General features: G+C 56.5%; 1 protein-coding gene across 1 annotated transcript in view; it reads right to left on the reverse strand.

Annotated features, from left to right (window-relative positions):
• Positions 1-9,060: 9,060 nt before the first annotated feature.
• The window catches only part of CARD19 (caspase recruitment domain family member 19), an 11,047-nt gene continuing 7,357 nt past the window's right edge, over positions 9,061-12,750 (reverse strand). Inside the window, exons 3-7 of the mRNA XM_007468181.1 lie at positions 12,686-12,746; positions 11,046-11,199; positions 9,783-9,842; positions 9,465-9,536; positions 9,061-9,176 (exon numbers count right to left, since the gene is read on the reverse strand). Coding sequence (XP_007468243.1) covers positions 9,061-9,176; positions 9,465-9,536; positions 9,783-9,842; positions 11,046-11,199; positions 12,686-12,746 — 463 coding nt within the window. The remainder of the gene's footprint in view (positions 9,177-9,464; positions 9,537-9,782; positions 9,843-11,045; positions 11,200-12,685; positions 12,747-12,750) is intronic.

Here is a 12,750-nt window from a genome sequence, read left to right on the forward strand (position 1 = left end):
TGTGGCTCCCAGTGCCATCCTCCCCTCCCCCAGGCCTGGGTGCTGTGCACCGTGCCTCTCAGAGCACCAGCCTGTGCAGGCCTCCTCTCTCTCTCCCCACAAGCCTGTGACCTTTGTGGGGAGCAGCCTCTGTTGGCATCTCCAGACATCACCCCCATGTGTCCTCGGGGACTGGTGACCCCTGACCAGACCCTCATAGAAAGTTCCAGCACTCCCACATTTCCTGCAGTTTGCATGCCCACACAGGTCCCTTCTGCACCCACAGTACTGGCTCACCTTGTGGTGGTGCTGGGCACTGCTGGTCAATCAGGCTGAGGGGACTGAGGAGAGTGGGGCTGGTGCTGAGCAAGCCTCGACCCTGCAGAGGCACCAACAAGGGCCAGGTGCTGTCTCGGGGGGACCTTGGGGCCACATCTCACCTGGCTGGGCCCTCCAGCTCCCTCAGTCCATCCTGTGGCCTCTAGGGCCTGAGCCCTCACTCTCTGCCCCCTTGTCACCTCCTTTCTGACTCCTGCTGGCCCCACCCCTTCATCTCCTTGAGGCAGCAATGCTCTTGGTCCTCTCTAGGTGAGATACCTGAGAATCCCCTCCAAGCAACTGGAGCCCCGGGTGGGGATGCAGCCCCCAGGAGCTCCCAAGGCCCCTCCCCCATCACTTCTCTTGCCCTCTCCACTCTGAGCCTGGGGCAGCTCCAACACCTTGTTCCCTTAAGACATTCAGGTGACCCCACAGACTCTTCTCTGGGGCTGAAAATTCAACTCTGCACAAAGTGATACACAGGAGTGCTTCTGGGTGAGATGATCTAATCCTGGGCTTTAAATAAATAATCCAGGAAAAAACATAGGGAAATGGATGAAATAAGATTGAAAGTGCTAGTGGCTGCAGAGCTGGGGCCACGGGGCCAGCTCTCCGCTCTTCTGAGTGTCTGAATGTCCCATAAAGAAGGTTCTTAAAGGTGATCCACATATGGGATGAGGTCCATGAAGAAGCAAGACCAGCAGGTAGGCAGTGGGTGGACATATGTTCCCAGAGGATCCAGTGAACCTGGGGCCACCCCAGCCAGAGGGGTCAGATGCAGAGCTGTGCAGGTGGCTGGGCCCTGGGAGCAAGTGGTACAGAGGACCACCTCTCCTGCCGCTCACTATGAGCACATCTTACCTTGGCTGTCTTGTTATTGCTAGGAAGCAGCAGAGGTCAGGCTCCTGACTGTGAACCTCCTCTACCACCTGGCCCTCATGGTGGGTCCAGGATGGTGTCCGGGCCCATGCCCCCAGGTCCAGCCCTGCCCAGGGCCCAGCACAAGTGGATGCTGCCCAGCACCATGTGCCTGGTATAGCCTGAAGCAGTCTGTGGCTTGTGGTGTGGGCTGGCTGGCAGCCACACCAGACGGATGCCAGCCTGTGTGGACCATGGACGTGGCCAACAGATGGCCTAGTTCCTCCTTTGGCCAGGACAGGAAGCTGGCCCAGATGTGGCCAGAGAGGTTAAGCCCCAGATGGCTGGACTGGGTCCCAGGTCACCAAGCCAGGCTGGCCTCCACGGGTGCTAGGGGCATTGGGGACAGGGCATGACAGCGGGTGGGTCTGTGCATCCCAGCCCCCTACAGCCCCTGCCCCAGCTGCTCCCCCAACAGGTACACATGACTGCCCCCCACCTGCCCACCCACCAGCACCCAGGCTCATGCCTCTACAGTTCCGGGCCCCTGACCCTCAGTCCAGATGTATTCCTGTCTTAGGTCCATGGTACGTGCTGCTGCTCTCTAGGGTCAGGGCTGTGCCCTGAGGTCTTCCCCACTGGCCCTCCTGACCACCACTGCTGGTCACTGTCATGGTGGGCCATTTGGGTTTACTCTGCCTTTGGTGCCATTGGCTAGCATCACTGCCCACAGTGACCCCCTGGGGCCCATATCTGAGCCCTGACTACCCCTGCACCGTCTGGCCCAAGACCAGGGCTGCTCCCTGAGAAGGAGGGTCCTGCCCACCATCTCCCTGAAGGCTGAGGGAGCTCTGCCTGAGCTGGGGGAAAAGGTGGACCCCTACTCATACTTACACTTCTATTTGGTCTGACCTGGCTCTCCCACTGGTTGCAACCACCCACAGCCTATGTCCCCAGCACTGTGTCTGACATACAGTAGGTACTTAGTAAATATCTGCAATAGATTCACTCCTCCTCGAGTTCCGAGCCCTGTGCATGTGTCACAGTGGCTAAGGGATGAACAGAAAACCGAGGCCCAGAGAGCGAGTCAGGGCCAAGCCAGACCCAGGGGGGTGTGACAACCCTCAGGGAGTCCTCCGAGACCCTAACACATCCACTGCTTGTTAACTACCCCCTCTGCCCTACCATGCAGCTGTCCCACCCGGGGACACTTCTCTGCCCTTCCTGGGGATGGCAGAGACCCTTAAGGAGTAAGAAGCAAGGAAACATACGTGCCAAGTTGGGGAACTCCACAGAGGGACACACAGGGAAGTCAAGAGCCGGGGAGCTCTCAAGACCAATGCTCTGGGACCCAGGACCGGGAGGGAGCCCCAGGAAAAGACAGGCTGTGGCCATGTGAGCTGGGGCTGGCCTTGAAGGAGTGTGGGGTGGTCAGTGCAGGGGAGGGGGCAGTCATGCAGAGCTTGTTGAGCAAGCTCTGGGGGGACTGTGTGCTTAACCTTCTTACTGTAAAAGATAGATGATGACTGATGGATGGATGACAAAAAGATGATAGATTGATGGACAGATGGATAGATGATGATAGATAGATAGACAGGTGATAGATAGGGGTAGGGATAGATGAGTCATCCCCAGGTCACCCCTGGCAGAGTCACCAGATGAGGAAGTAGCTCTGTGCGAGTGGAAGCCCAAACAGGACCCCTCTGTCCCTCCGGGAACCCTTGTTCTTGTCTCCTCATTTCTCATGTCCCCTGCATGTGTCCGAGGACACCACAGTTTATTCCTGCCTGGCTCAAACCCTGGGAGTATTCTAGGTCCGTTTCACTCTACAGGTTCTCCTTCCCTGACTCTGCATCCCCACTGTCCCCCCTTCAAGGCCATGGCCCACTTGACCTGGGTGGGGGGAGGACAGGGTGAGTCAGGGGGCTCTGAGGAAGGTAGGCCAGGATGGGATGGGGGCCAGTGGACCAAGAAGGTGGACTTTTGCTGCAGGATTGGGTCATTCCTCCTTCCCACACCTGCCACACCCACCTACCCATTTCCCTCCCCTCTCTCAGGAACCTTCTCTCCCACCTGCCTTTAACTGAACTTAGTTCCTCTTTTCTCACCACATTATTTATAAAAATCAAGGAGCTGAATGTTTTAACATTTTTCTTCCCCTTCTCTCAAGTATTTATTTCATGGGAAACTAAGCTAACCTGCTGGACCTGTGTGTGGCCCAGGGGAGATGCCCCATGGCAGCAATGCCCCCTAGGCCCTGCCCCAGCCCTTGGTGTCCTCAGAGGGGAGATGGGGCTCCAGTCCTGCCTCCGGGTGGAATAAGAATTGAGGTCCCAGCTGCCACGTGGCCAGCGATGAGGAAGGGCCCCTGCTCCGTGCTCCCAAACCCCCATCCAGTCTACAAGACTGGGGTCCCAGAGCCCATACAGCAGGGTCCTGACCCAGAGCTTGGTCAGGCCTGGGGTTTATGGAGAGGTTTTGGGGGCACAGGGTGAGCAGTATCTTCTCTGAGATAGTCCACAGAGCACTGACCTGGCGGGAACTGGATATAACAACCCCGGATTCCAACAGCGTCAGCACCCACACCTGAACCCTGTGCCCTCTCCCCAGAGGGAAACCTTGCATTGTAAAATTGCAGTTGCATTTCTGGTTCCGCAAACACCAGCCTGTGACCTCACCTGGCCTGAGCCACATCACTCTGGCAAGAGTATCTAAGGCCCTAACTCCCTCCATCACAGGTCCACTACTCTTCACACACACACACCTCCTTTTTCACAGACACACTTCTCCCAAATGCCCGCATCACTTCCGTCCCTCCCATCCTCCTCACACCCTCCCTCATTCCTCTCCCTACACATGGGAGTTCTTCCCCACCCCAGGCAGACTGGAGATGGGACAGTCATCCCAGCACTGTGATAGCCAGGATGAGGAACTACTCTTTTCTTACTAGAGTTTCGGGGGGACTTTCCTGATGGAGATGGCATTTTACCAAAGACCCAGGTTGAGTAGATGGAGGGTGGAGGGCGGATGGTTAATAGTGTTCCTGCTGAGGGAATAGCATGTGCAAAGGTGCAGAGGCATGGATCATGGACAGTTCCAGTTGTTGAGGTATGGAGGTGGGGACGGGGGACAGAGGGTCAGGGGGCCAGCAGGGGAGACTGTGGCCCATGGTGTCTTTCACACCCTGATGGACTTAATTCATTCCAGGTTGTGGTCACTGACTGACAAGGTGGTTGGCAGGACATGGCCTCATGCGGGGAAGTACTGTGCCTAAACATGGATGCCCCATTGTTCTACCTCCCTCAGTCCCAGCCCAGGAGTGGAGGCATTGTATGGCAGCAACCAGCCAGGGGCAGGCAGATGGCAGAGGAGCCTGGCTGCTGGTCTGGGCTGTTGTTGCAGACTTCAGCTGCAGGCACGGAGTCCAGGCACAGTCAGGGAAGGGGCCATTGAGGCGGGGATCCACAGAAGGGTCCAAGAACAGCCTGAGCTCGGGGGCTGCTTTGGACCTCCAGGGCAAGGCCTTGGTAGGTAATGGATGGAAGGAGAAAGTCAGCAGTCACAAGAGGTAGCCCAGCTCGAGCCAAGGGAATAGGTGTCCTGGACTATCACAGCTCACCAGACGGGTCCTGAGACCTGGGACAGGCACCTACCGCCCCCTGCTCAGGGGATGGAACCCTGCCACAGGGTCTCACAGGTCTCGGGGGGTGTTCCGCAAACACCAGCCTGTGACCTCACCTGGCCTGAGCCACATCACTCTGGCAAGAGTATCTAAGGCCCTAACTCCCTCCATCACAGGTCCACTACTCTTCACACACACACACCTCCTTTTTCACAGACACACTTCTCCCAAATGCCCGCATCACTTCCGTCCCTCCCATCCTCCTCACACCCTCCCTCATTCCTCTCCCTACACATGGGAGTTCTTCCCCACCCCAGGCAGACTGGAGATGGGACAGTCATCCCAGCACTGTGATAGCCAGGATGAGGAACTACTCTTTTCTTACTAGAGTTTCGGGGGGACTTTCCTGATGGAGATGGCATTTTACCAAAGACCCAGGTTGAGTAGATGGAGGGTGGAGGGCGGATGGTTAATAGTGTTCCTTCTGAGGGAATAGCATGTGCAAAGGTGCAGAGGCATGGATCATGGACAGTTCCAGTTGTTGAGGTATGGAGGTGGGGACGGGGGACAGAGGGTCAGGGGGCCAGCAGGGGAGACTGTGGCCCATGGTGTCTTTCACACCCTGATGGACTTAATTCATTCCAGGTTGTGGTCACTGACTGACAAGGTGGTTGGCAGGACATGGCCTCATGCGGGGAAGTACTGTGCCTAAACATGGATGCCCCATTGTTCTACCTCCCTCAGTCCCAGCCCAGGAGTGGAGGCATTGTATGGCAGCAACCAGCCAGGGGCAGGCAGATGGCAGAGGAGCCTGGCTGCTGGTCTGGGCTGTTGTTGCAGACTTCAGCTGCAGGCACGGAGTCCAGGCACAGTCAGGGAAGGGGCCATTGAGGCGGGGATCCACAGAAGGGTCCAAGAACAGCCTGAGCTCGGGGGCTGCTTTGGACCTCCAGGGCAAGGCCTTGGTAGGTAATGGATGGAAGGAGAAAGTCAGCAGTCACAAGAGGTAGCCCAGCTCGAGCCAAGGGAATAGGTGTCCTGGACTATCACAGCTCACCAGACGGGTCCTGAGACCTGGGACAGGCACCTACCGCCCCCTGCTCAGGGGATGGAACCCTGCCACAGGGTCTCACAGGTCTCGGGGGGTGGACAGGACCCAGGACTTCCCTGCCATAGGCCTGCGGGGCCTGCCTCTGGGATGTTCCCTCAAAGGTGCTGTCTTAGTTCAGGGCTGCTATAACAAAGGCCACAGACTGGGTGCTGTATAAACAACATTTATTTCAGGGGGTTGGAAGGCTGAGATCAAGGCACTGGCTTATTCAGTGTTTGCTCTGCCTGCACCCTTCACACAGTGGCCTCATTTACTTTTACCCAGATGTCTCTATCACCTACAGTCAGGCGTCTGTCACCTTCACCCAGTAGTGCCCTTTACCTAGTTGTGTCTGTCACTTTCATCGGGCATGTGTCACTTTTACCCAAGCTTGTCTCTCAGAGAGCAGGACAAGCACCAAGAATACCCCAGGCATCTGCCCAGGAAGCAATTACCCTCAGAATCAGAATCCTGCTCGCTCACAATGGGTGGAGGGGCTGCAGACTGGACAGGACATGCTGGGCTGGGCCTCAGGGGTCTGCTGACCTTGAGAACCCCTGCCACCTGAGCTCAGAGTCCAGAGCAGGTGCAGGGACTAGTCCCCTGGTCTGGCTGGCCAATCAGGAAGGTGGCCTCCAGTCAGTCTCTGCAGCAATAAGAGCCAGTTTACATGGGGAACTGTCTGCAAGAGACCTGGAGTGTGGTGCACATTCACAGCCCTGAGGAGGCTGGAAGGGAGTGGGCACATTCACAGCATCCCTAACCCTGGACCCTGAACAAGATCAAGAAGAACCTTCATGTGGGGCACAGCCATTGGGGGATCCGTTCAGCCCATTCAGCTCAGGGTGGCACCTGTGTCCTCCCCACTGAGCACAGGCAACTGCACTCCTTTCACCCAATGGGAGTCTGTCCCAGAGAGAACATGCATTAGCTATGCCTTCCAGCAAAGTGGTAAATTCATGAAGCAATTTCCAGAGAACAGTACTTGGAACAGTGCTATCCAGCTCAGGATATCCATGCTCAAGGAGGGGGCCCAAGGTTGTGTCCCTTTTTACAGATGGGTAAACTAAGGCTCAGAATTTGGAGACACACACCCACAGCCTGCAGTGCAGAGGTGGAGGAGTGAGTGGGAAGCTGCACTGTCCCAGGCTTCAGGGCAGAAAGGAGAGCTCCTATGCCTGGCTCTCCCTTGCCCTGGTCCTCACTTTAATGGCTGGGCATACAAATGAGTGAACTAGCCCACGAACTGGCTGAATCAATCAGCCAGAGACCATGTCCTGAAGCTGATCCCTCTGCCTCCCATCTTGTTTCCTTCCCACATGCTCTGAGAGACTAAAACCTGGGAGTGGAACCCCGCCTGGGGGCCCAAAGGTAGCGTCATTCCTGGAGTCAGGCTGTGGGTTCCTCCGGAAACCCCCTATGGAAAATGCAAGCTCATGATGATTCTTGGGGTGACAAACATACTTCTGTTTCCCCAAAGAGGCTGGAGAGGGAGGAGCTGACGGGGTGGGGGCAATGGGGAGAGGAGCCCATCAGGGGCCAGGCCCAGGCCCTGGCAGCCCATGCCTAGTGCGGTGCACGTGTGTATCTGAGCACTGTGCACGTGTACATGTGCACACTTTTCGTGTATGTGTGCATGTGTGTATGCCTTTGTGTGCACGTGTACACGTGTGGGGAGGGCACTCTTGGCAGCTGTGTGGTCCTGGGCTCTGAGCTTCAGCTCCCTCATCAGTAATGAGGGTGGTGACATGGGTCCACATAAAAGACAGGTGCCAGACAACCACAGCCTGCAGGAGGGTAGTAGGCACTGGGGACTTGGCTCACAGAGCCCCCAGAGCCAAAGGCAGAGCACACTCTTGGACGTGTACACTCACCCTCTTGTGTCCACGAGGGACATTTCCATGACAAGATCCTGAGCCGGAGGCTGGCAGGTGAGACAAATAGGTACAAACACCCTGGTCAAGGGGACAGGCCCATGTCCCCAAGACAAATACAGGGGCTCAGCTCTGAGGACAAGGTGCTGGGTCTGGCCAAACCCCAGGCTGTTGGGGGAGGGCGTGAGGAGCCAGAGCCAAAGACTTCAGATGGCACAATTACATTTTTCATCTCTAAAAGTTCTATAAGTTTTTGTGGACTCTTTTTTTTCTGTCTCAACCTCCTCTCCACCTGGGATCAGGGACAAGACTTTGTGTTCATTTCTAGGCTCTGACCATATCTGTGTCAACTGAACCCTCCCCAGACCCGCCAAGCGTGGGTCATTGCCTCCCAGGGGGGAGGGGCTCCATTTCCAGGATAGTAGTAGTATGAGGGGCCTCGAGGGCCCAGGATCTGGGTGTTGGCTCTGGTGACTGGACAGTGACAAGGGGGATGACATGTCTCCTTGGGACATGTCACAGGAAGGGAATGAAGATGGTGGTGGAGCCCCTCATGCACTGGGTCCCCCCGCTTTCCTGGCTGAGTGATCTCTCCTTTCAGTCTTAGATTCTTCATCAGGAAAGCAGGGACAGCAGCCCACCTCCTGGGGCTGCTAAGAGGAATCAAATTAACACATGCTGGCACTAGGTATCATGAGGCACTTGGCTGGAGCCCTTCCATGGCCCAGGGCTCGGGTAACAGAGCAGCCCAGTGCGCCCTGTCCATCCTCATCCTCGCCACCTGGGGCTGAGGGCTGGGGAAGGAGGGAAGATGGGCAGGGGCAGGTGTGGGGACCAACAACACCTAGGCAGGGGATGGCAGGAGGGGTTCAAGGTAGGGAGTTCTGGAGAAAAGTAGTGGAAGGTGGCCAGGGAGGGAGGGAAGGGGAACAGGTGGCAGGGGATATCTGGAGGTGGGCACTGGGGGACACAGCAGGGGTCATCTGGGGCAGGTAGCCCAGATGGAGGGGTGAGGCCCAGGCCCACAGGGGTCTGAGAAGGTGGCCTGAGCAGGACCTGGGTCTTGGGTTGGACTCGGGAAGCCAAGAGCCCACAGGGTCAGCCCCAGTTACACATGCTGTCATGTCTTCTGTTGGAATCATCTAGAAAACACTCCTGAGAGAAGGGATAAGACTCAAACATTTAATATTGTTGAGCACCTTTGTACAGTGAAGGTAAAGTGCTTGTTACATAAGTTATACACAGTGAGAAATAAACACTTAGAAAAGCCAGCCAGCCCTAGGGCAGCAAGCAGCCAAGGTGCGCATGGATGGGATCGGTCAGAGCCCCCCCAGGTCATCTGTGAGGAAGGCCAGCAGGAAGCGGCTGACGTGCCTGTCGACGATGACAGGGGAGAAGCCCAGGACACGCCGGGCCCCTGGCAGCACCTTGGGATCTGGAAGACAAGGGGGTCTCAGAACCCATCGAGAAGGCACCTTCTCTCAGCCTCATGGCATCACCAGCCCCACACCTGAGTATGTGGGGTCCCCATGCCGAGTGGGCCTGCTTGGCACTGGCTCCCCACACAGGACCTCGACAAGGTCAGCATGGCAGGAAAGGAACCGCAGGACTGCCACACTGGGCCACAAGTAGGGGCCTCAGGTGTAGGCCTCCGTCCATCCGGCAGGGCTCTGCCCCATGGTCTGGAGAGGACTGGGCTGAGGCTTGGCCAGGCAGCACCCACCTGGGGGGCAGCAGTAGACGAGGAGTGCCAGCCCTGCGGCCAGGCCGAGACAGGTCAGGAAGGCCACGGGTCCTGGGGAGAAATGCACGTGAGCAGCTCCCCGAGCCCAGGAGGGCGGGAGGGGTCCAGAGGCCTCGAGGGACAGGCTCACACCCTGTGCTGGGATCAGCTGGGCAGGGACGCACCCAGTGAGCACCCTGAGGGGGTCTGTCCAACAGGAAGCCAGGAACGGAACCCGACTTGGAATGGAGAAGCCCCCAAGGCAGAGATGGAGCCTTGGGTGGGGGAACACAGAGAAGGGACGTGGGAGGCGGTTACCCCTGTCACTGAGCTCACGGCCTGCGGTGCCCGAGTCTAGCTCTGTGCAATCTGAGTTCTCTGGAAACAAAATCACAGGGTGCAGTTAGTTGTGGGTGGGCCAGAGGGTAAGGTGGTTGCCCCACCCTTGGGAAACCAAGGGGGCTGTCGAGCCCCCTCCCCCAGACCACCCAGGCCCCTCAGGTTGTGCCGGTGCTAAGCCCTCCAGGCTGTGTTTGGGGGAAGTCAGCACCAGGGATGGAACCCTGCACAGTTTTGTGTCTTCTCCTTTTGTCCACTTCATGAGAACTTGAGGACCATGGAGTAGGGGGTTCATTGTTCCCTGGCAACCACAAGGCACCAAACACAGCGCAAACACCTGCCTGTCCAAAGTCTGATGATGTTGATGTGAGGGCAGGGCGCTCTTTCTCTTTCCCCAGACCCCACTGGGGCTCCCCCTAACCAGCCAGGTGCCAGACAGCCCTGAGGGTACTACCCTGGTAGGTACTTGACTCCAGGCAGGCTGTGTGGTCCTGACCTGTGGTGACAGGACCGTCCCATGCTGGAGCTCAGGGCCCAGTCCTGCCAGCCTGTCCTTGGGGGCAGGGTCACTAGCCCCAGGTCCAGCCGAGTGGCCTGAGGCGAGCCACCTCTTCCCTCCCAGCCTCCAGCCTCTCATCTGAGGACTGAGGGACAGTAGCCACTCCTCCTGGGGACCTGGGTGCAGAGGCCTCAGGACTGAGCTGCCATCCCCGCTTGTACCTTCCCTGCACCCAACCAGGCAGCTCAGAGGACCTCTCGGGGCTCATAAGCCTCCCGGGCCCACAGGCCAGACCCTCTAAACCAAAACACATGTGTCTTGGACCAGCCATCTGTGTCAGAAACTGTTCCACAGAAACAGCCATGCCATGAGGATCTACCTGGGTGAAAGTGGACGCAACCTGCGTTGTGGGGGTTGGGGGAGTCAGTTCACTCAAGGCTGGTACAGCCTACAGCCGTGAGCTATTTCTGATAAGAAGTGTAAGGGTTCCCAGATTCATTAGATTACAGAGGGAAGGGCAGAGCTGCATGCAAGAGATGCTACCTTTTGTGTAAAAACTGGCACAAGAAAAAGGGAGACAGAGGGACAGAGAGACAGAGACAGAGGGAGGGAGACGTGGAGACAGAAACATCTATATTGTCTGAAATACTCTGAGGGCCACACAAGATGCAACCAGAGGGCAGTCTCTGGTGAAGGGCTGAACAAGAAGATGCCGAGGCCTGGGGACTGGGACACACACTTACGCAGGGTGTGCCGGCTGGGCAGGCAGCTGTGCAGGGGCTGGGCATGGATGTACAGGGCCCGGTAGAACTCCTGGCAGTCCCGCTCACCGCTCCGCTGCAGGTGGCCCAAGAGGTTGCAGAGACGCACTCGCAGAGATACCTTGGGGTTCCGGAACTGGAGGAGGAAGGGGCACAAGACAAGGTCAGGCTGGAGCACTCTGGGCTCAGCACCCAGCCCCAGCTTCCTCAATGGCTGTGATACCATCTAGGTGCTTGGAACATGCACGGGGAGGTAGCAATTGCTACCACAGCCTCATGCACTCCCATGTGGCACCCAAGACTGTGCTGCATGGCCACTAAGCCTTGCACTCCCACTGGAGGCCAGGACAGGTCAGCAAGAAAGATGGCGGTGACATTATTCCAAGTGTGGAAACTTAGTGGCTTGCCGACTTGGTTTTCCCATTTGTAAAAAGGGAATAATAAACCCACATGGTAGGGTCATTACAGGGAATCTCTGAGGTAATGATAATTTCTAGTAGTTTACACTCTGTAGGAATGTGATTCAAGTTTTAAAAAATAAATCAAGGGTTAAGGAGAAAAAAAGGTGGCTTTTTTGATGTGGTTGACTGAAAAATATGTGGTTGTAAAGGTCAATGGACAGGGTACTTGGCATTGACCCCCAGAACCTGGAGGCCATTGCTCGGTGCTGCCACCTGGTGGTGGTGTACCATGCTACAAGGAACTAGAGTCAAACCACAAAGGTACAGAAACTGCAAAGCAAAGGCAGATGTGCAGCAGAAGCCATGAGTACCTATGAGGAAAGGAACTGTAGTTTTGTGTGTGGAGGAGTTTCCTTTTTCTCATGTAAACATCTGAGCTTTTCAAATTGTTTTTTTACAATGAATGTGTATTCGACTTTTAATTACAAGATATAAATTTGAGCCCCTACTTTTTAACTCACTGTACTACTTCTGTAACTTAAGAAGCATGTGGGCCAGTAGCAGGGTCTGTGTTGATTCTAGTTCTGTTGAGGATCAATCTCACCTGTCCCTAGGAGAGACCCCAACCCTCCAAATAGCCCTGCACGTGAAACTGTTACCCTGTGCCAAGGCAGGAAGCTCAGGTCCAAGAGGAGAAGAGCTCGCTCAGTCACCCAGATGGGAGACAGGTCCTGCACCCCAAAGCCCCGGCTGGTCTCTAGCACCCACCCCCAGCCCCACGGGGGAGCCAGAGAAGTGGGTGGGGCGAGCAAGGAGCACCCACTCTCACCCAGTGTCCCTGAATAGGATGGGCCAGATTACACTCAAAACATTTGCCCACTTTGAACTTTTGGAAGATTCAGAGTGAAGAGCCCTATGGCACTGGGTAGGGCCTGTCTGGTATCCCTGATCCCCCCCCACCCCAGCACTCCCCCTGTTCCCCCTCTCAGGTTTGTCTCATGTTGTGGCATGTTATCACATGTCTCCTGTGATCCTCCCAGCATTTCTGGAAGGGGCCAGAAGCCCTGATGACATATAAAGAGACTAAGGCTCAAAGAGCTGATGTTCTGGGCCCAAGGTCACCCTAAGGAGACAGGTTTTCACCTCCAAGCTGTCCTGCCCCCCGCTTCTCCCAGCCCAGAGAGGAGAGGGATGGGAAAGCAGCCTCAGGTTCCTTGGCACCTTTTCCGCATCCTTGTTGCTGAGTATCTGGGGGTAGTAGCGGGTCAGCTGGCGGGGAAACCTGT

The sequence above is a fragment of the Lipotes vexillifer genome, unplaced genomic scaffold, assembly GCF_000442215.2.
Source record: "Lipotes vexillifer unplaced genomic scaffold, Lipotes_vexillifer_v1.1 scaffold466, whole genome shotgun sequence".
Classification (NCBI taxonomy): Eukaryota; Metazoa; Chordata; class Mammalia; order Artiodactyla; family Lipotidae; genus Lipotes; species Lipotes vexillifer.